General features: G+C 27.7%; 2 protein-coding genes across 3 annotated transcripts in view; one reads left to right on the plus strand and one right to left on the minus strand.

The window, feature by feature from the left end:
- The window catches only part of LOC111034889 (probable G-protein coupled receptor No18), a 114,318-nt gene extending 101,140 nt beyond the window's left edge, over positions 1-13,178 (minus strand). Inside the window, exon 1 of the mRNA XM_022316298.1 lies at positions 13,058-13,178. The gene's annotated coding sequence lies outside the window, so the exon portion shown is untranslated. The remainder of the gene's footprint in view (positions 1-13,057) is intronic.
- Positions 13,179-18,365: 5,187 nt separating this feature from the next.
- On the plus strand, positions 18,366-21,769 carry LOC111034908 (piggyBac transposable element-derived protein 4-like). Of its 2 annotated transcripts, XM_022316335.1 has the most exons (7): positions 18,366-18,978; positions 19,046-19,189; positions 19,251-19,337; positions 19,666-19,859; positions 19,928-20,438; positions 20,523-21,325; positions 21,495-21,769. In XM_022316335.1, exons 1-7 carry the CDS (start codon positions 18,855-18,857, stop codon positions 21,597-21,599), a joined length of 1,968 nt encoding a protein of 655 aa, XP_022172027.1. In that variant the 5' UTR covers positions 18,366-18,854; the 3' UTR covers positions 21,600-21,769. The 2 variants fall into 2 exon arrangements, with proteins under 2 accessions (XP_022172027.1, XP_022172026.1); XM_022316334.1 differs by having other exon boundaries at positions 19,928-21,325.
- Positions 21,770-23,840: the final 2,071 nt, after the last annotated feature.

The following is a 23,840-nucleotide window of genomic DNA, read 5'->3' on the forward strand; positions in this document are numbered from 1 at the left end:
ATTATTATATTATGAAACAAAAACACAGTAGTTCAACATCGACTCAGTATAAAACGCATAAATATAAATAATACTTAATAACAATTATTATGGTGGACTCAAGCGAGGTCCTTACCATAAGCTCTTTTGCTCAGATAAGATATCATAAACTGCAAAATTGGTGATCCGTATTATTGAAACAATTGAATAGACCTGCACACTCCTTTATCAAGCACAGATCACCGAAAGCACTCAATAATCGCTCTTTTAAGCAGCAGCTACAGTAAGTAACAGAAGCTACTTAAATAAGGTGGTCGATTGTCATTTAAAGGTTTGTCATCATAACGATAATACGCTCAATAACAATTAAGACCATGACTGTATTGCAAGGATTAACTGAGGTGAGCACAGCACTAAAGGTTCGAAATCCCGATTATTAGTCAACAGTGTCGTTGTATAGCTTATCGATTGAATATGTTACATTGAGTTTTTACCAATCATATTATATTTTTTTATTTATTTATTTATTCCCCATTTTATTCTAACAACTCTCTTTATTTACCTTAAATAAAATAGAAAATTTGCAAAATATGCGATAAGTTCTGCTCGGTAACATTTTTTAAATGCTAAACAATTAAATTATCATTGCTTTAAATTTTTAATTTTTTAAATATTTACTTATACAGTATACACAACAATTGTTATTCAATATGGATAAGCAAACGAGTTACAGACATTCAGATTTTTGAAAGCACATTTTTTTGAGGAGATTCGTGTTTTCTCTAATGCATCTAATAGTGTATAATTTGTCCTTATGATAGCACTAATTTAAGGGATGGATACAATTTATTATTATTAAATAATGAACCTGACATATTACTGTATAAGTTTTTTCATTTTTTTTTCTTAATGAATTAAGGTTTTTGTTATTATTAAATTACCAGACAAGCTTAAAGAAAATTTATAATGATACCAAAAACTTTCATATAGTTATAAAATTTCCCCCCCCCCCCCAAAAAAAAAAAAAAATATTTATAAGTACTCACTACTCACAATAGTAGGTTATACCAAAATATTTTTATAATAATGTACCTTTTGTTCTTTTGACAGAAAAATTCAACATCATTAATAATAAAGTCTAAAATAATTTTTTCTGTTTCTTAACAAACTTTAATGAAGTTATATTTATTCAGAGTCATAGTAAAAGCTTTTTTAAAATGTTTGTAAAAGGTTTCAAGAAAAATATCCTTTTTTAAGTACTGATAAATTATAACATAATATATAACTTGATTCATTTTATAGTTAACTGTAATTTCAAAATATCTTTAAACAGTATGCATTAACAGCTAATAATTATTAAATACGATAAGTTGATTAATTATGATGTAAATATATTTTTCCTATTCTTATGTTTGATGTTAAATAAGCTTTTAAAGTGAAGATGAGGGTGCTCTGTTAACATACAATTTTGAATTTAATATTTCATATCAAAAAAACTAAAAATCCAATGTTAAATTTCATATTTATAATTTTTAGAAAAGTGTTCTGACTCAGAACAAAAAATTTGAAATATAATATAGGATATTATTTTTAAAAATCAAAGGTCGAGAGTTGGTTCACTAACAATTAGATAACACACATAATGCCGGTGAAAAAAATACAAGTATAATAGAATTAAATATTTGGTTTGCACAATATCTAAAATTGTAAGATTTATTATTTTCAAATTATTATGTATTCAACTAGGTATAAAAATACAATAACTTTGTTGCCTTTAAATTTTAATATAGTAAAAATTTTAAATAAAATTACCCTATAATAATCAAAACGCAAATCTTAAGTTTACTTTACTTCAAAAAACTATACCCACTTCCAGATCACACAAATTCATTTCATTTTTACCTAAGCCTTTTTTATCCCAAGAAAAAAAAAATTGATACATCGAAAAAATTGCACATTGTAATATTTTTTATATTTAGTATACGGAAGTCGGACAGTGTATAATGGTTTTGTGAAACCACAAATATGAAATAACTGCCATTGTAAAGACAGAAATTGTGACAATGAGAGGTAACAATGACATCGAAAATTGTAATGACCTTGCAAAATATCTTTGCACTCTTCCTAATTACAAATGAATAGGTACCATCTACTAGTTTTACAATATAAAACGGGAATAACAAAAGTACAAAATATGCATAAACAGCATAATATCAATGTGTATTAAATTTATACATACAAATATGCAAACTTCAATACATGCTTACCGTTATTTATATATGTGATCTGTATAGGCCATTATGTTCAAAAATGTAAATTGCTAAATATTGTACTGAATCAGTTGGGGTGCGTCAAGTGAAATTTATATGGGTTCGCAATTATTTTAACGGCTTATACATTTTTATTTAAGTTTATGATAAGAACATCACATTTTAATGCAAATAGCATTAGATATGGTATATTTTATTGAATGGTGGAAATAATTATTCATTTTAGGTTGGCGTTATTTTCCTTTTAATTAATTTCACACCTGGACGGCTGACCTCTAAATCTCAAGAAATCAACAGGCTGCTGTTATAATAATCCATCCAATATAAATAATATAGATTTATATGTTCTATGCATATAACAATGAATGATTGTCTGTTTGTCCTCTATAGGCTGAAAAACTACAAGACCATTTTCAATAAAAGTTATATCAATAGATTTTTAGAAGAATGTTTATAGCTTATTTTTCAACCCTTATTGGTTGATACAGGGGGGCTCACTCATGAATTTAGTTTTATCTAGGGAAAATCGAATATTGTTTTGTTTATTTAAATGGTTGCCATAGGTTACACATTGTATTACTATAATAATTACTAAAAATATGACATAAAGTTTTTTTTACAAATATAATATAAAAAGAAGCAAAAATTAAAATCAAATACTTATAAACACAGTTACAATGATTATTTTTTATATTTTATGATTTTCAATCATATTTTGTTCTCTTAATCCTGGACATATTTCTTTTGTAAACTTGTAAAGACGAATACCAACCTTGTCGACAATATTATAAAGTAATCACTGAAAATATATTTATATTATATAATCAACTTCAGCAAAACAAAAACGATAGGAGAATAGATTAATTTTAACCCAAGCGAAGTTGGGTAATTCAGCTTTAGTATAATATAAATATTGAACGATTATAGGTAGTATTATAGTAGTTTAAGGTGTATCTTTTTGGTTTTAATTTAATGTTTGTAATATTATTTTTAGTTTTTTTTTCAGACAATATCTAATTAAAGAATATTGAACGTAACATAATTTGAAGTTTACAATATTATCATACTCTAAATCTACTACAATAAGTACATTATTGGAGTACTAATAAGACTAATTATAAAATAATAATTATTAGTTATCTTATATATTATTTATTGTTGAAGATTAAAAGTATAATATTATTATACTTCTAATTATAATACGTGCAATATCCTTTAATTATATATTATTTAAGAAAAAAATTAGTAATAATTATTAGTATCATAATTAAGTTTAAGCTTTCTATTTTGTTTTCAACTCATGGTATCTCGGAATGCGTTAGTCTTAAGCTGATCACATTATTTCTTATTACTCCATATTAATTAAAAATATCATTAATAATTTGGAACTACGCTATCAAATTATAAACGAAAACTGTCCTAGCTTTACTAGTTTTATTCTGAAACGTTTATTTGAAAACTGTGAATTATTTGGCCTTAATTTGAAGACGAATAACTGTAAAGGATACTAATATAAAAATAAATAACATTATGTATCATATAAACTCTAAAGTAAATATCAGACAACCTACAAACTACCCACAGTTGTTCTAAGTATAATAACTCATAATTTGGCAACAATCCACCAAGCTTCGATTCCACTAATAATATTACATAACAATGTATTATTATAGTTATTATTATACAACAGTATACAACTCCACTAAGAATCGTTTTTCAGAAAATATAATGCGTTTATGTAAAATTGTATTTGTTTAATTTTGTTATTTGTCTCAGTTGACGAAGAAATGTTCAACTTTTTTTCAAGTTGTTTTAATGTACATTTTAGTTTATAAATGGTCTATGGTGTGACTAAGCAAAATAAATATTATTTTTAAAAAGAACCTCAATGTTAAACCCATATATTTCTTGACTCAAATATTATTGTTTTGTGTACCTGGATTACGTCATACTATGAAAATATTTTGTTTAAACTGTTTATAGTTTGTTTCAATATGATAATATATTAAGTAGGTAATTTATTCAGTTGTGTTGCTAACTTATTCACATGTTGTTAAATACATTTTTACGTGTTTTGATAAACTTGATCAGCAGTGGAAATTATATTAAATCAATGCATAATGCATTAATGCTACAATAAAATCTTATAAATACAGATACAATAACTCTATTCAATTATAATATTGTGATGCAATGTTACAGCACGTTAAAATCAGCAAATTATTTAAATTAAAAGTCAGAATTGAAGTAATTACATTTTAATAGATCTTTATGTTTTTGTAAGTGGCATAGTGTATATTATAAATTTAATCATTATATGGTATTCATCAATACCTACCTATAGGAACACATGGAAACTCACAAAGATCTGAACCTGAATAGTGTAATTGCTAATAACACAAATCATAAATATTATAAAACGTAAATCATAGGTATAGAAACGATATTATACAGTTGCTAGCAAACCAATTGCGAAATGCATAGTTACTTTTTTACTGGTTTTTATATTATACTTTCAAATTATTTGTTTTCGTAGTATAACTTAGATTTTACAATATTATAGGAGCTTTTGTCAATATTATATGCAAGTACCTAAATATTGTAATTATTTTATTATTTCAGCATTTTTTGTCTACATTTAGTATACTGTAATTTATTATATCAACAGGTTTATGTTTTTAACTCATTATTTGACGAGTTTTCTATTTTAAATAATGCATTTAATTTTAAGAAAAAGTTTTAGATTTTACTTATTGAATGAAATAAGAAAATGTAGGCAAAAGAATACCACTCTGCTGTACATGTACATTAGGTGTCGGGTGGGTTACTGTTAATGATAGGTTAAGTTCAATGATAAAAAAATCACTGTGTGTAAGAAAAACGATTCTGAGCGTAGACAGTCAGCCTATTATATTTCTAAGTACATTTTATGATATTATAAAGTAATTTATTTTACGATAAAACAATAATAATAAAATATGTTGAATTAATATTAATGGAAATTTTGAATTTGAAAAGGTCATTGTGAGTATAAAATATAATAATATACTTAGAAGTTTCTAATACCCACGAATATGGAATAATATTGTTAAATAATTATAAACAAATAACTAAAATCAATATTATAATTTTGAAGTTAGGAAAAATACATATCCGTTTGTCCTTATTTTATTTTTTGTTTTCGTTTTGAAAACTACTAGAAATTTTTTACTTTTCAACCATCCCCTCTTCCCCGGGCACCAACTAGATTCACTCTCCTACCTTTAAAAAAGATATTAAAATAGAAAATAAAATCATTGTTTCAATCCCCATAGGTGATAACAAAAACAACAAATTTTAAAAGCACACATCATTGTTAAATTAATACATTCATCTCTCCGATCGGAAAATTCTATACAAATCTAAAATATTGGTTTAAAACAATGACAAATCTTCGTATTCAAAAAACGATTCTGAACGGGTCTCTAACTATTAATGATTTAATACTGTTATAGGAAATTATTAAAATATTAAGCGCTCATCATTTATCAGAACGATTATTTATATTGGTTTAGAACATTAAATATTACGTACCTAGTACAGTTCCAGTAAATTGCATTGTGTAAAACATCAAATATTTTAACTTTAATTTTAATTTGTGATTAATTAAAAAAAAAATACAATTTTCCGTTGGTTTCCGAGTTATATCCTAGAACACAATTTTTAATGTATCCAGATTCCAGACATTGACTAAGTTATACAATATACACCAATAACTGATTTTGTTAGAGGTGACTCAATGAAAAAACCAACTGTTTACTTCAAGTCAGCCTTCAAACAAATAAAGGAAATACTCAAGTCACAAAGAGAGGTATTTATTATATTTCACAATAAAATGGCGATAAAAAGGTCATGAAAAAGGTTCCTTGTCTGTAGTCGTCATTCAAGTTGGTATATGTTTTTGTCTGCTACTAGACATAAAGATTGTTGAGTGCAAGTAAGAGTGAAGATTCAGATAGGATGACATCAGAACAAAGTGTCTAAAAGAAAAATAAGAATTAGTTTTTGTTTCGTTTATTAGTTGGAAACAGAAATATGATATCTAACTACATCAGTGTTCTACAGTTAGTAGCATTCTTGATTTTCAATTCATTTAGAAAAGTAAGAGTTTGTAACTATTATCAACAATTTCTTATTATGGTTAAGAAGCATATTTTAACAGTTTTCATGCAAACACAATATAAATAAAATGTGGACTATTAAATGTAATACAATTTATCATATATATATATAACATAGATAATTTAATATTTTCTCAAAATCGTATTTAAATAAATTAAAAAAGTGGGTAAGTTGATGTTGCTCTGTTGTGAATAAGGTGTCTAGAAGATTGCTGTAGAGGATGGTATTAAATTTGAATTCAATGATATAATATTATCATCGAATACGAAAAACGATTCTGAGCGGAGACGGTATGTTAGTCTAGAGTTTTTTTATTGTTATTGCTAATTATTAATAGGGTAGCCGGTAGATTGAATTAATATTATAAATAATATAATTCTTAAATTATCAGTGATGCTAGAAAATATTAAATACATATACTTATGTAAAATTGGAACCAATAATTACAACAAAATGACAAAAATTGTTATTTTTTGTGTTAATATGTAATTTTATCCAAATTTGAAAATAGAATAGCTGTAAAAAATAAATGTATTTATAAATTATTTTAATTTATTAGTTACGGAAAAAATTGCTTAAGTGGAACTTTATTTTGAATTTTCAATCCTTAGCTATACAAATTGAAAATTTTAAACATTTTTAACTACAGAATCATTTTTAAATTTTCAACTTGATAAATGTTGTCAAAATTTAAACTTAAAATGCTTCTAAAACAAAATAGTGCATTTATGTATTTTTAATATTTTTCAACTTCCATTGTAACAATATATCAAGAGTCTTGTATTGAATTATCATACTTTTTTACAAAACCAATACAATTTTATTGACATTTATAGAAAAAAAAAATGAAAATAATGGAAATTGAAAATGTCCGTCAACAGCTTAAAACGAGTCAACATATTTCGAAAATTGTATCAAATATTGATGAAATAAACATAAAGTGTAAATTTCAAGTGTACAGTAATTCGTCTTTGAATATTATAGCAAAATCAGAAAATCGCTTTATATGAAAAATCGAGTGAATATCCAATGTTGTAAAAATTTTAACTTCAAAGACTCATTACAAATTAATTTGATTTTTAGGTGGACATTTTTATATTGATAAAGGTAGATAAACTTATAAGGAATCTTGTTTTAAATTTTCAAATCTTAAATACAAAAAAAATTTTTTTATGAATTTCTAATTCAAATAATTTGCTAATTTTCATGATTTCATTACAATTTTTGTCAAAATTCTAAGTTCAAACGAGTTTCAAAAATGTATTGTGGATTTACGATCAATTTGTTTTTTGAGTTCCACAAACAAAAACTTACGAAGAACCTTGTATTACATTTTCAAATTTTTTGACGGAGTGAAAAATGTTTCATTGACATAAGTTTGAAAAAAACAAATAATAATTGAAAATTTCATTTGCCTATAAATAATTCAATACGAGTCAAAATATTCTAAAAATGTTACAGTGTATAGAAAACGTTAACACGAACGTTTGGTGAAAATTTTTTAGAGTTACACTAAAACCAAAAGAGATTTTTCGAAAACTGGTTTTGCGTGAAAATTCCCGGTTTTCCTTAATTTGTTGTTGGTTTTTCCTGTTGCTTATGAAAACGATTTTGAATTTTAACTATGACCTACCGAATGCTGAAGTTAACCTACCAGAAAAGTTGCTGTTGAAGACAATCGAAGAACTTTTACTGTCCCAAACCGCGATGACAGACACAAAAATTAAATAATAAATTAAAAACTTAAAAAATTAAGAAACACATCACATTATTGTAAAATCGATGCATTTATCGCTCTGCTTGGAATCTAAAACACATTAAATATTATATAAACTCAATTTTGTTTTTAATTTTAACATATTAAAATCTGAACAATGTAAATTTGTTGATTTTGTTGGTATTATTGACTATTCAAATTTCAATTAATTTAATTCTGTGTTTAGGTTTTGTGTTCTTTGAAATTTAACCTACATAATACATTATAATTGTATTATATTCTGATATAATATGTCGATTTATCGATACACACAATAATAATGGAAACGTCACTTCTGTCAAAAACAGAGTGCAAATTATATACTATCACTGTTAAAACATATAAATAATTCCTTAGTTTCGTCAATTATGAAATAAAATATATCGAAATTATCAGCTTTATCACTAAGTATATAATAACTTATACTTATCATTATACATTTATAAAAAACAAATGTCAAAAAATTATAATTTAATAGATAATAATAATAATGTCCAAATTGTTGAATTTTTATAGTTAATTATTTACAACATTTTAAAATTGTATACATTTAATACTCAAAATTAATAACAATTTTTCAACTGGATAAAGGGTAATATTATGTCACTCCTAAGTGCTTAATTTTTTCATAAACATTGTTATATAATCATTACATTCTAACAGCCATCTGATCTGAGTTCGGCATTCTAAAAATGTTTTGATTTGTTTCTAAAATGTCAACTAAAAGTTATGAACATAATATGAGAGATTATTAAAACGACAAGCGAATTCATATGAAACTTTTGGAGCACTTGTTTTACTCTAAATAGTAGTCACGTACATAAAAAAAACAATCCATAATTGTAAATTTATAAGAATAATACATTCCTATATCTGCACAAAATCTTAAAATGACAGAAAAAAATACATTTGATAAGTTTACAATAAAAATTAATACCCTACGATTTTCAACGCAAGTGCCGAATTAGAAAATATGATAATGTATGTGTATGTGTACTACACCTGTTTCTCCATAATTGTAGAATGTCAGGATTACGTTAAATTTACATCATAATATGTTGTACACATATCCTCAAACTTTGAGTGTTTAAATAATTTCAATTTTTACCCTAAACAGTAAACATGACAAAAAAAATCTGTTAACATCTTATACCCATCTTAATCAATGATTAGTTTTATATGCCTAGTTATAACAGTTCAAACAAAATAAACAACGAAAGAAAATATCTTAAAAAAACTATAATTTTCTAAACAATATTATGCATTATTGTGTATTATTAATTTATGATAAAAAAATGAGTACAACATTTTATGTTAATGCTAGATAGAAATGTATCATATTATTTTAAATAGGTTGAATCTCTAAATGGTTTAAGTGAGGGACAATTAATATTTAATGTATATTATAGATGGAAGATAAATGATGATATAATATGTGTTACAAATATATGGTATTGTTTCCCATTTCATTTTAAAATGCTGTTCTTAGTCCCCAGTTCGTATGAAGGAGGAAGTTAATATTCAAAAAAGTCCAAATAAAAATTATGAATATTATGAATTTCTATTAAATTGTTTAATAATATACATTATTTTGATTTTGATTTATACTAGAGCGCTGAGCGACTATGTACATTGAATTGATGATGATTGAATGTTTTTTAAATTATCAAAACTTAATTCACATTAATTTCGACGCTTTCCTACAACTATGTAAGACGTACCGGCAAAAAAAAATGACTAATAATAAATTACCAATATTATAGTGGTTCGACCAATTCTTTCATGAGAATTATTGTAGTCAAATTGTATTGATACTTAAACTTGCCTAGATGGGAAATGCGTTTTTAAAAACATCTTTTGAAAAAAACATAATACACAATATTTTATTTTCATTTCTGATCGAGTTTTAATATTTAGTAACCATCCTAATATATTTTAAATTGTACTCGAACCATAAGTAGATAGCTAGATATTTAGGTACACCCCATAGTTTTCAACCAATAACGTTACTTTGATTTTTCTATAGGTATGTGACAAACAGCGATGACATAATATCAATCCGCTTTGCTCTGTTCATAATATACATTTGCGATTTGCTCAATAATGAGTGAATGAAAGACAACCCGAAGGAATTAAAGCGGTACAAATATTCTAACAATAATACTAGGTATATAAAAAAAAGTATAAGAATTCGATCAAAGTATAAATCCAAGCATGTGCAATTTTGGATTTTCAAGTTCAAACTGAATATTAATGAATTTAATACTTTTTGGCTTAAACAAAAATTATCGAATTGATTTCATATTTTTTGATTTACTTTATTAATGATATCATTTTTTTTATACACCCAAACACCAAGTCTCCTAGAATACCATTATCTTTTTGGTGAAGACTAAAATATATTAACTCATAAGTTAAGTGCACATAATTAACTTTGAGCTATGTTATGTTTTTATACAATACCATAAATATTTTGCTTATTTAAGGTATTCAAGAACTTCTGAACGCAATATACTTTCTACATTAATTTAATGTTTTCTTTTTCTCTTCTAGGTATCTACTTAAAACTATTGCGTTTTTAAATGAAAAATAAATTGGCTACGTCGTTGATTCTTTTTTCACCGCAATAATGGGGAAGAGCATTCGAAAAGCCGTAAAGTCGTTGGGGTTTTACAATAAATGTCTCACCGACATGGACTGGCCACTTTTATCAACTATATATAGTTCTGTGGTTACAATAGCATGAGGATAGGAAGTTGTGTGCAGTAAACAAATGAAAGAAAAAATAAGAAATAAATAAGAAATATAGGAGAAAGATCAAAATAAAACGAATTCTTTCATACAAATATAGAATTTACACAGTTACACACTTACGTACACCTACCTACCTACATCACATGTACCTATAAGTAATATAATTTTAATTTCATTGTTTCCACTCTAATCATATTCAAAACAATATGATATTCATATAACTTATTAATACTAATTTTAATAATACAGACCAATGTATGAAATCATAATTTATTATTACGAAAAATGTTGTAAAAAAGATTAAATACTAAATTAAAAAGATTTGAAATATAAGTTTATTTATAAGTCTTACATGCAAATAATATTTAATCATTTTTAGAAAACAGCTTATCTAACAGGATATTTATACAAAAACTTCAGACAAACGCGTTGCAAGAGAAACACTCGTTTGAAGTAAAAGGATTTGATCATCGAATACAATACGAATCAATTAGTTTCAAAACATTTTTAAAGTATAGTAAATATGTACATCCACAACAAGCGATTTATATCAAGGAACCATAATTATTATTAATAAGCAATAAACTTTTATTATAACTATACAAATATTCTAAGAAACAATATTGATTCTACAGAGTTGACTTTTTTCTTGGAAATTATCTTTTTCAACAGTTAAAGTCTGTAAAAGTGACATAATATCCCAACTGTGAATAGAAGAGTCACGCAGATGGCAACTACTTTAACTGTTGCAAATTATCAAAGTTTTCGAAATAAGCAAAAATAAATAATTTTTTATTATGTTGATTTAATTATTTAATTAAAATTGTAAAGCGATTTAAAATCTCTTTAGTTGTACTTTATTTTAATAATTGGAATATTACGTTCATAAGTTAATTCATGACACACATTTTTATTGTTATTATTGCCTTTTTTTAAATATAATATTATACACATAAAAATTAACTGTTCTGGTTTTATGGTTTTATTCTATCACTTGTTGCTTTGAAACTACAAAAAATTATTGAGAAAATGTAAAAGTTAACACTACGTTATTTTGACTAAATTTCCTATCTATAAAATTAACTGCAATTATATTATTGTTTCATTAGTATTATAAGAAAAATAAAATTTATGTAAGATGCACGAAATGTATATGAAAATATATTTTATTTATTGCTAATTCGATTTTGATTTAAATGTGGCTCCGCTGTATACCAATTGTAGACCTAAAAGCAACAACAAAACATCTCCATATTTTGGTCAAAACCTCGTAGTTATATGCAACACTCAGACATCTTCAAATGCTAAATACAGGGATGTATACAATTGTATTAATATTTTAGGTGTCTTGTTAGTTGTTGTTGCCCTCTGGTCTCAATATTGAAAAGTCAGTTTTTATCTATATATTTTAGAACTGAAATCAAAACTAAATATTTAAATATCCTAAATACGAGGTACTATATTTTTTCATTTCATTTTTAAGTTTTGATGGAAATTTTATTTTATCTAAGGCTCAAATAATTGAATTCCTACGTAAATATAGATACACTATAGGTATATAATTCTTTACTTGTAAATCTAAGACACTGTATTTCAGTGTTTATATGCATGGCACAATATATTTTGAATAAATTTTTAATTTTAACACTAATTAAGTTCAACATATTTTTACCAAACGTATTATTTGTTTGAGTAAGACAAAAAATAAAAGTTTCACACCTATAAGTATCTATTCAATTTTTTTTTAAATTTCAAATCTGATACGAAAATAGTAAATAGCATCACATAAGCTTATGTCAGGTACTAATAGGTACTATATATTATTAAGCAATATGATTTTAAAAAAATTGCTCCGAAATGAGTTTTGGGTGTCCATTCTGATCAAGAAGGTAAAACTTTTAGCATTTAAATTGTTTCAGTTAATCGCATGAAAAATATCAACCCAAACAATACTATTTATTTAATTAAATGTGGTTTTGACTGCGACAATCACTAGTGATAGTCACACTCTGATACGTAAATATCAGCTGACATATTCACAGTAAAACGGCGTACACTACATAATAATATTTAATAATTTATATATTACGCAACACGAATCGAGAAATACGGCTCAAGTATAAAAAACGAAAATTACCTTTTGCGCGGCTCATCATCGGAGGAGACTGTACGCTGTTGGGTCGCCAGTCGCCACGCGTGTGACTACGGGGCGGTTTTCAACCGAACACTGCCGGCGCCGCACGGTGGTTGTATACGCGGCGGCGTGTGTGAGGGTATTTTCGGGCAAAAACGCAACTCTATGGTTTAACGCACGGACGGCGGCGGCGCAAACTCCACGGCGGCGCATTCTCAGAGGCTTTCCGTGGTTTTTTTCACTCCGCCACACCATCCCTCCGCTACACCACGCACAATACCAGTCCCGCTGCAGGTCCGCGGGTTAGGACGTATACTGTGGCGGCTCCTCGTCGTCTACCATTATGGTTAGAACGCTGATAAATCCAACTGCACTCTCCCTCACACACACACACACACACACACACACACACACACACACACACACACACACACACGTGCACGCCGCAGAATGTGCTCGACGTGTTACACAGGGTGTATCCCGAAATATGTGACACGATTGTAAAATAAAATGTTACATAATGCAAAGCTGTCAAATCGTCTATGGGCACACGTGCTGTGTAATATGATACGAGTACATTGAATTCACACTCATTGCTAATCGAAAAAGACCAATATAATATATTAAATGGTTTGGTACCTCTTTGCGTGTATTATTCCACACATCAATTCCATGGGATATGTCCGTATAGATCATGCATCTTACTGATACTAAGAATTATTAGTATGACTGTTGTTGGAAGATAAATGATCAGAAAATGTTCATAAAATGACTACTTTAAATGAGGTGTTTTTAATATTAACACAAATGAATCCATTTGTAAGCTTAAAATCATTTTTTTTATAGTTAAATTAAATAATTATATTCAGAGTTTGATATGTTATCATAGAATGATTGTATTTCCACAAATTCTAGCAAAAACCTTATCAACTAAATCTTCAATACAGAATTGAATTCGGATTGTTATAATGGCATTTTGCGGTAAATAAATAAAATTTAAAATTCATAGGTGAGTAAAATATAACAATAATAACGAGGATTTTTATACCACAAACGGTACACTATTAATTTCTTGCTGCGCGCTTAAGGTTTCATATTATTATTACCATTACTATTGTAAAGTATCTCGTTATGCACACGATTTCAGTCCTTTCACTCGAGTACAGTTATCAGTTGTTCAGAAACGAAAATCACAAGTACTAGCACGTGCATAAGATTTTTGTGTTTTGACAAACAGATCTCATTCAGAGGCTACAAGTTACGTCAACAGGTGGAACGAAATAGAAACAAACGTTTTTGATTTACTGCCGTACATACACACACACACACGACCGACTGCCGTACACCACCACCGTAGTGCTCATCCCACGGCGATTGATTCGGTGAAATACTGCAATATGTTTCTTTATTATATTATTGTTTTTTCTTTCGATGCGATTTTTTTTCTCCTTATCCGCGGCCCGACTACAACATAACACACACCTTCCCCACACATATCGTTATTTACATTCGTCGTGTTGCCTATGCCGTTATTGTTTATTTATGCGTCGCGTTTGTATTTGCGTTCACCTCTGCCCGCACGCACCGAAGTTTGCACACGCTGTATGAGCTTCGGCCGTCGAACAACAGGTGTTGATCCGTTCCTTAATTCCTATCCACCGCAGTGAGTTTCATCCCCATGACGTCCATGGGACTGGGGGGCGGAGTACAGGTGACGTAGTATGTGTGTGTGCCATATATTATGTAGGTACTCGTCAGTATTCGCCTACGCGCAAAAGGCGTCTAAAAACCACCAGGTGAAAAACGACAGAGATTATCGATAGTGGATTGTTTTTCAACGTTGGAACGTAATATTTTTCACACGGGATTTGTACGTTGTTTTTCTACGGATAAGCACGGTTTGCACGTCTTATTAATAAAATAAATAAATAATCAGCCTTAATTCTATTTGCTATTCTTGATGAAAACTTTATCGACTTCCCTGTAAGTAGCAAACAAATAATGCTTAACAATTTGATTATCACAATAAATTTTAAACAAATACCTAAATTTAATTTAATAAAAAAAGATAATCGCACGGCGTTATGGGTAGACTTTTTAAGCACACCACTGTCGTAGGTTAATTTTTTTGATATAATGTCATAAGTGTGTTAAAATACAACAAAGTATAGAGTGAGACACTAAAAAGTCTAAAACAGCCTATTTTCAGAATTAATTAGAAAACGAATAAAAATTAACTATATCAATAAAATAGAATTAATTACATGGCAGGCCATTTATTTCAAAAGCACGTCGTTTACCATTATGGCATTTCGTGTTTACTAAATGGCGTAATGAATTTGAACAAATAACATTCAGTGAACAATCTTATGCTAAACAATTATAGAAAAACTCATTTTTATAATTGGCAGTGTCAACGCTCCACTCTGTATACAACATAAATGAGTGAGTATATAACTATACAAGTAAAACGAAATTACTAAACATTATAACGAAAGAATACAATTTTAGGTTCTATGAATAAAGCTATTATAAATATACTGTTTTAGTAAAAACGTTGTCATTATTTTGTATTAATGGCTTCTAGTGTCAACTATGATAAATCAACAATTATAAAGTTATTATTTAAATTATTTAAAAATTGATGATCTACTATATTATTTTGTTTCACTAAAATAGTAATCATAAATAGAGTACAAATCTTCACACATATTTTTTTTTTTTTTTGATTTAAGCTTCGGCAACTGAGGCCATTAGCTGTAGGTTGTGTGGTACTGTAGAGTTTTGGGACTGTAGGGGGGGGAACACGTGTGTGCTTTTGTTTTGGCAGAATTTCTATTGGGCACCCGTAGGTTTCTGCCATGCCCGGTTGGGGGATGGCGGCACTTGTTCTCCGGTCACCGCGACTTGTCCAGAGAAAAATGCCGCCCGGTGGCCGAGGATCGAACCGCGATCGGCTGCGTCGCAGCGGACGCGTCAGACCACTCGGTCACCTCGTCCCCCACACACATATTTTTGTCACACTTCTTGAATCAATCTAAAATTCTAAAATATAATACATTTCAACAAATAATATGTTTAAAATTTGATTTAACATTATTCAAACAATAATTACACCCATAAATACGTTGAAAGGGCTATAGCTATATACAATTATTTATTAGATGTACAAAATGTATCTAATAAGATAATTTAACACATCTGGATTTAAAATATAATGATAATATTATGAATTATGATACAACATAAAAGGTATACCTACATTATATGTAAAATATCACGTGCTTGAGATATCGACTTCCACAAAATTAAGATAAAATAATTTTGATCCTAACACATAGTTACATACTACATGCTCTACCACCACTCACTGACACCATAACAATACAACGTAGCCCAAGCTCTCTTATGGATGTCATATAGCTACCTTACACGTCCCCCCTCCCCCACTTCCATCACAATCAACCCATTTAATGTGTTGTTATGTGGTTATCACATTAACCATAATAACCATATTCAAGTGAGTTTACTAGTCGGATACAACTGATATATTTACATAAGCTTGACAAGCTATGTACCTTATTAAGTTTCAGGAAAACGGAACTATGACAGTCTATCGATTATGTTGTGTGATTCACTGTAATTGTTATAATATTGTATCATTTAAAATTAAAATATATATTTATCTTCACGTAATTTATGAGATGCTGAAAAACTGAATTTGTCACCGACTTTTTATCTTAGTCAAAATAATATAAGGTTCCTCGAAATTCGTAATAACAGCAGTTCAAATATATTAAAGATCAATATGCAACATTTTTTGTGAAATCCGTTCGATCCAGAATTGAACGCCATGACGAGGAGCAACGAGAAAAATGACTGACATTTTCTTAAGGTTTTTAAAACTAAAATCAAATAAAAATTTCATAAAAATAGCCATATGATTGCAAAATCCTCAAATTCCGTGAATAAAATATATATTTTGAAAAATGTTCTGTATAGATTTTCAGTAAGAATCTTTTGAAATTCTAAAATCTGCATAAATTAATTAACTATCGAAACATAAAATGGGAGATTGAGATTAAAAATCACCCTGTAAAGACGTTTTATTATGCACGGGGACTATAGAAACGCATTCGGTTTGGGATCGCTCAGGGCTCAGAGTTGTGCTGTTTATATGGGAATGTTTGGGTTTGTAATTCTTTGTAACTCTAATATTGTAAATTTGTTGGCTGTTAAACACTTTTTTCTATTAATCTCGTTATATTGCGCCAATCATATATAAGCCAACTAAAAGGCACTGTGCCCCGAGGGCTGTAATTGTATTCCGTATAAAATTACGATTTACTGTAAAATTTACATTTATAGAGGTTTAGAATATGATGGAGAGGGGGGAGAATTTCACCTGGGCTTGAAAATTCCGAATAATATAATCTCTGCCGCATACGTTAACACGTAACACGTAGATATAACCTAATCAAAACATAAATAGTAAGTACTAAGTACACTTTATAATTTAACACACATTGTGCATACCTAGTCTTTGTATAATGAATAATTATATTGTTATATTAAAACATAATCATCAACAATTGTTCAGTACTTATGTATATAAGTTAATTCAGATAACGATATTAAAAACTTTAGTATGAAGCAACCTTATTTGGTAACTCCTTATAATTTTACTTGTACACAACTAAATAAGCACAACTCTTATTTTATTTATCATTATTCACTTTTCAGGTATCATGGATGGAAGTTGTTTTGTTATTAAGGAGTTATGTGTAGGAATTCATTCGGTTCATGCAGGCGTGGATCGTATTATGAAACCAAAATGTATGGCAGTAAAATACCTACTAAAATGATTTGGTTAATTATTATTTTTTTATAGTAGACTTTTATTCATTATTTCACTATTCTTCATAATCAAATATTGAACTTTAATTTCATTTTAAATATTTAAGTAGGTAGGTATACAAAGTTGAGTAATATAATAATTATTTATTGTTAGGTAATAAAATATAAATGTAAAATATTTAGCTCAATAATCGTTTTCCTGAATTGCATAGTTTAAAAATAAAATATAATAATTATTCACAAATGAAGATTTTTTTCAAATCCTATAGATAATTAAGTTATATTTTCAGGATCTAGGACAATCGGTCCCCGGACAATTGGTCCCCGCGAAAAAATGCGGCATGCGGACAATTGGTCCCCGTCATAATTTCATACACGGACAATTGGTCCCCGGCTTAAAAGTTAAACACAAAATAATTTTTTAAAACATTCTCATATAATTTAATTNTTATAAATAAATAACAACAAATAGTCCATTCTTATCTACGGGCAGCGAGCAGTTTATAACAGTTTTCAGAATTGAATTATCAACAATATCCAAGGAGTTATTAAATAAAATAATTTATAGCATTCCAAGGGGTTCTCAAAATTGTCTATGACTATACCTGTAGCTGTTATACCAATAGTTCTAGCCAATAGCCACAAAGAATAACAACATAATATAGTGTTTCATTTACCTATTTCTTTTATACCTTTTTTCGTGTTACCCATGAAACGAAAAATATTTTAATATTATAACAGATAAAATTATACCAAAATAGAACATATTATAATTTATCACTTATGTTTATGTATCTATTTAATTTTATACGGTTTTCAATATTTTTTGTTATCATTTATAAATTGTATTGACACACATTATTCAATTATTGTGTTGAAATACGTATACTTTGTGCTTTGCTTTTTTTTATTGTGATTTATTTCACAAATCCAAATTACCGCAATGTCCAAAAAGCTATCGAATGAAGAAATAGCTCGAGAACTAGATGAATATATTGCTAATTCTGAATCTGAAGATGAATTATACGATTTTGATCTAGCTAATGATGATTCTGATCCTAGTTTTTGTAAGTGTATTTGATGTGTTAGTTGTCTTATAATAAAATAATATATAATATTTTTTAAATTGTTTAGATCAATCGAGACCAGTTGATAATAATTTTATTTTGATAAATTCTAATACAAACTCACAGTCAAATGCTAATGGTGTATATAATTCTAATCAAGTGCAATATAACACACCTACTGAGATTAGCCAACACGATTTACAAGCCTCTGGTAAGTTTTGATTTCATTACAAGTAAATTAAAAAATTTTGCATAATTTATTATTTATTTAGGTCTATTACATGATGACCAATATTTATTCAAAGATGTTGATATTGATGAAGCTCTGGAAAATTTTGAAACTGATTTCCAAGACTATTGTAAGTGTATATTTTATTTTATGTATACTAAGTACTAAGTTACCAAGAAATATTATTGTTTACAATACAAAATTCATTATATTGTAATACAACATTAGACAATTTGTCTAACCACATTCTCAATATAAGAAATGAAGTATTTTATAACATTTTATAATGTTATTAGTGAGTAAAGTGTGACAAGATGTGTAGTTAGTGAAGGCTAGTTCCACATAGTTTTGTGTGCTGTACTAAAAAGAGTAATATATATATAAATGTATATGATAAAAATTAGGCTCTGAAATGAACACAATTAGCTAATTCTAATTTTATTAAAAATATTTTTTAGTTTCACAGAATGAGTCTTTTCAGTCTCCTTCTTCAAGTATTACACTACAGTCAAGAGCATCTTCAGATGCATTTTCATCTAACATCCATAGACCCTCAAGATCATCTAAAGCTCCTAAAGCAATCAAGACATTAAAATGGAAAAAAAATGCAAATAAGTTTCAACCAAAAATTCATAAATTTAACTCAATCAATGTACCTATGTTACTGTTTGTTATTTTCTATATATCCAAAAATGAATTAAATATGTGTTTTTTTTTCAGAGTGGTGTTCAATGTGAAGAGTTTGATTTAAATGAAGCCTCACCTGTTATAGATTATTTAGAAGCATTTATTACAAATGATTTGATTGGAAAAATTGTTTTTGAGACTAACAGGTACGCTCAGGAGCAACCGATTATTTCAGAACATTCAAGAATGGTTTATTGGAAAGATACAAGTATGGAAGAATTATACATATTTTTAGGAGTCACTATTTTAATGGCTAGGAACAAAAAGTTAGATATGCATGAATATTGGTCAACTAATGAATTATTACGTCAGGATATTTTTGGTAAATGTAAGAGTAGAGACAGATATTTACTTATCTTGCGTTGTATTCACTTCTGCGACAATAGTCAACAAATCAAAGGAGATAGGCTCTACAAAATTAAAATGGTTTTGACTGAAGTAAGAAAGAATTTCAAAGATGCTATGATTCCTTTTTCAAATCTGGCCATTGATGAGAGCTTACTTTTGTGGAAAGGGCGTCTGTCATTTAAACAATATATCAAAAGTAAAAGACATAGATTTGGTATCAAGCTTTATGTAATATGTGACTGTGAAACTGATTTTATTCTGAACTTTATTGTGTATACAGGAGCTACTGTATACAAAGATCCATTAGAAGACATACTTGGTAGATCTGGTGTTATCGTAAAAGATCTAATGAAGCCATATTTAAACAAAGGTTATTCATTATTCACAGATAATTTTTATACCTCACCACAATTATCTATGTATTTACATAAAAGAAAAACAAACACATGTGGTACTGTTAGAAAAAATCGTAAACTGATGCCAACTATTGAAGGTAAGCTAAAATTAGGTGAACGAGAAGCTCGGTGCACTGACAAACTTTTAGCGATTCATTGGAAGGACCGTCGTGACGTATACATGTTAACATCTATGAATACAAATGAAATGGTAGACACAAAAAAGATAGATAGGAAAACAGGAAAAAAATATCTTAAGCCAAAATGTGTAGTTAGTTACAACAAAAATATGGGTGCAATAGACAAGACAGATATGTTATTGAGTTCTACCGAATGTGTTAGGCGTACATTGAAATGGTACAAAAAACTATTTTTTCATATTATTGATATGAGTATGCTAAATGCATATTCAGCCTATAAAACAGTTACAGGTAAGCATATTTCATTAGCTGACTTTCAGCTAACTTTGATTAATGAAATATTACAAAAATACAAATCCAGTGTGAAAACAACTCCAAGTAAAGGTAAAAAAATAATAAGTACAGACAGCCGTTTAAGTGAAAGACATTTTCCAGATTTAATACCACAAACATCAAGTAAAAAACAAAGGAGAAAATGCTTTGTTTGCAGCCACAAGACTGAGGGGAAAAAAAGAACAGATACATTATATCAATGCAATGAGTGCAATGTAGGTTTATGTGTTGTACCATGTTTCAAAATATATCACACACAACAAACTTTTTAATATATACCTAATAATATATCAGTCACACATGTCAAAACAAAAAAAAAGTATTATGTATAATAAAAGTTATGTTTTAAAGTTAAAAATAAATTTTTTTTTTTTGTTATTGTAGTTTTTTCAATCATTAAATTTTATAGAATTTGGTTTATTTATACATAATATTACTCAATCACCGTATCATCGCATAGCTCTTGCACATTTTGAGAACCACCGGTAATGAATAAGAAAACTTGCTATAACTTGGTAAGTTTTGATCAAAAAATTTTTTTTCTAATTTTAAAAACTTCAGAGTGTATAGATTTATCAATATTAGGTGATAAAATAATTAAATTAATTTATCAAATTTGGTCAGCACAGGACCGTTACATTCAATTTTAGCCTTCAGCAGTGAAAGGGTTAAATAACATAAAATATTACCGGGGACCAATTGTCCGCGTCTAAAATAATGACGGGGACCAATTGTCCGCATGTCGCATTTTTTCGCGGGGACCAATTGTCCGGGGACCGATTGTCCGTTTACCATATTTTGATTCACAATACATTTTTGCAATACAGCACATTATGTCCGATAATTTTTTCACAACAGGCTATACACGTCCATTAATAAATAATAAATAATAACTAAGATTGAAGTGCACCAACATCTAAAATCTCCAATCACAAAAAAGAGAATAATTATATAATTCATTTTAGTTTTAACATTTGACATATTATATGTAATATGTATAATGTATATAAATATCTAAATTCAAAACCAAATCCCATTAAAGTAAATTTGGAACAATCTTTGTTTTTGAATTTGCATGATATTGCAGATATATATATATCCCACATTATATTTATCACAAAGAAATACATTTAGTTCAATCGCATTCTGAAGAAAAATATTCGTATAAACGTTACATAATCCTTGTCAGCATAGCCGTTTTTTATTTCGTGTTCACTCTCATTAACATCGACCAGCAGTTTCTTTTTATGTTATAAGTCATACATAATAGTATAAAACAATGTCCAGATTCGATTGTAATAATTTGATATTCATTTTGAGATAAAAATCTGATTTTATGCTCGGTGAAGTCAACGAACTACTAAATTCATTCATATACATATTTAAACAATTTGAATAGAATTTATAGCATAGTGAGATTTTTTGGGGGAAAAAATTACTTTTCAGAGGACGTAAATAAAGTACTATAGCAAATAACTTTATTATAGTATAATGTTATTATCAGCCAATATAATACACCGAAAGATATTCAAATTAAATTTACCATATAGGTACGTGATGAGATTTCTTGGATGATGACGTGATTATAAAGTTATATTAATAACTGATTAATTTCAAATATAAATTGACTGTTTTACAACTTTAACTAATGAAATATTTGAACAGGTTTATAGATTCCCGGATACTATGAATTGAAGGTAAATAAATATATAGGTACCTACCAAACTGTCAAAACTACAAGCATGACGTCATGGCGCATCGTCTGTATAATCCATAAATTCATAACCCTTTAGGCTATAACATTATTAAAAGCATAGTAAATAATTAATATTTCATAAACAAACCCAAATCAACTCAACAAAATATAACAATTTCATAAAGATCCTTAAGTGTCAGTAATGTCACACATTTTATTTGTTTTAACCATAATATGTTTTTCTTGTAAAATTAATATAATGTCAGTATTATATTATATTGAGGGAAATTATTCATTGATATTGATTTTTAATAATATTATAAATAAGTTATTAACATTTGTAAAATGGGTGCACACTTTAAAATACACACAGGTACAATATAACGGCAAGCCAATACATACTAACATGGTTTTGATATAATAAAAAACAATATCAAATATTATAATATGACGTATTTACTATTTACAAGCTATGCGTACATGTATCATGCACTAGACTACAAGTAAGATGTCAATGTACAGAAAAAATAAATCCACCATTATTGTCAACGTTTTAGACTAAAATAAATGGTGGCAAAGTGATACATTTCATACTGCTCTGGGACTGCCGGGAGATAACAAAGATATTCAATTATAACAATAAAATCATATTGGTGGTCACCTCAAAAGTTATAAGCTTAACACATACCACATTTTTAATGTCTATTAATATTAAATCACACATACAAATAAATTTAACATTTATTTTTATTTTTTAACATTTTAAATATTTATAATTGGATATAATATTATATACTATATTTAATGTTTTTACCATTTCATCAAAAATATATTTTAGAACTCAAATCGTAAAATAGTACTCGGACACCTAAAAAAATATCGAGATAAAACATTTTTCAAAATGTACCTTTAACTTTATGGCTTTACGGAGACAATCAATTCAATGAAGAAATTATTAAACTTAACAATTATTATTCTGTATAAAACTGTGATATTTACCAGGAAAAGCCAACACAGGTATTTTACTTTCCGAA

This window comes from Myzus persicae, unplaced genomic scaffold, assembly GCF_001856785.1.
Source record: "Myzus persicae strain clone G006 unplaced genomic scaffold, MPER_G0061.0, whole genome shotgun sequence".
NCBI lineage: Eukaryota > Metazoa > Arthropoda > Insecta > Hemiptera > Aphididae > Myzus > Myzus persicae.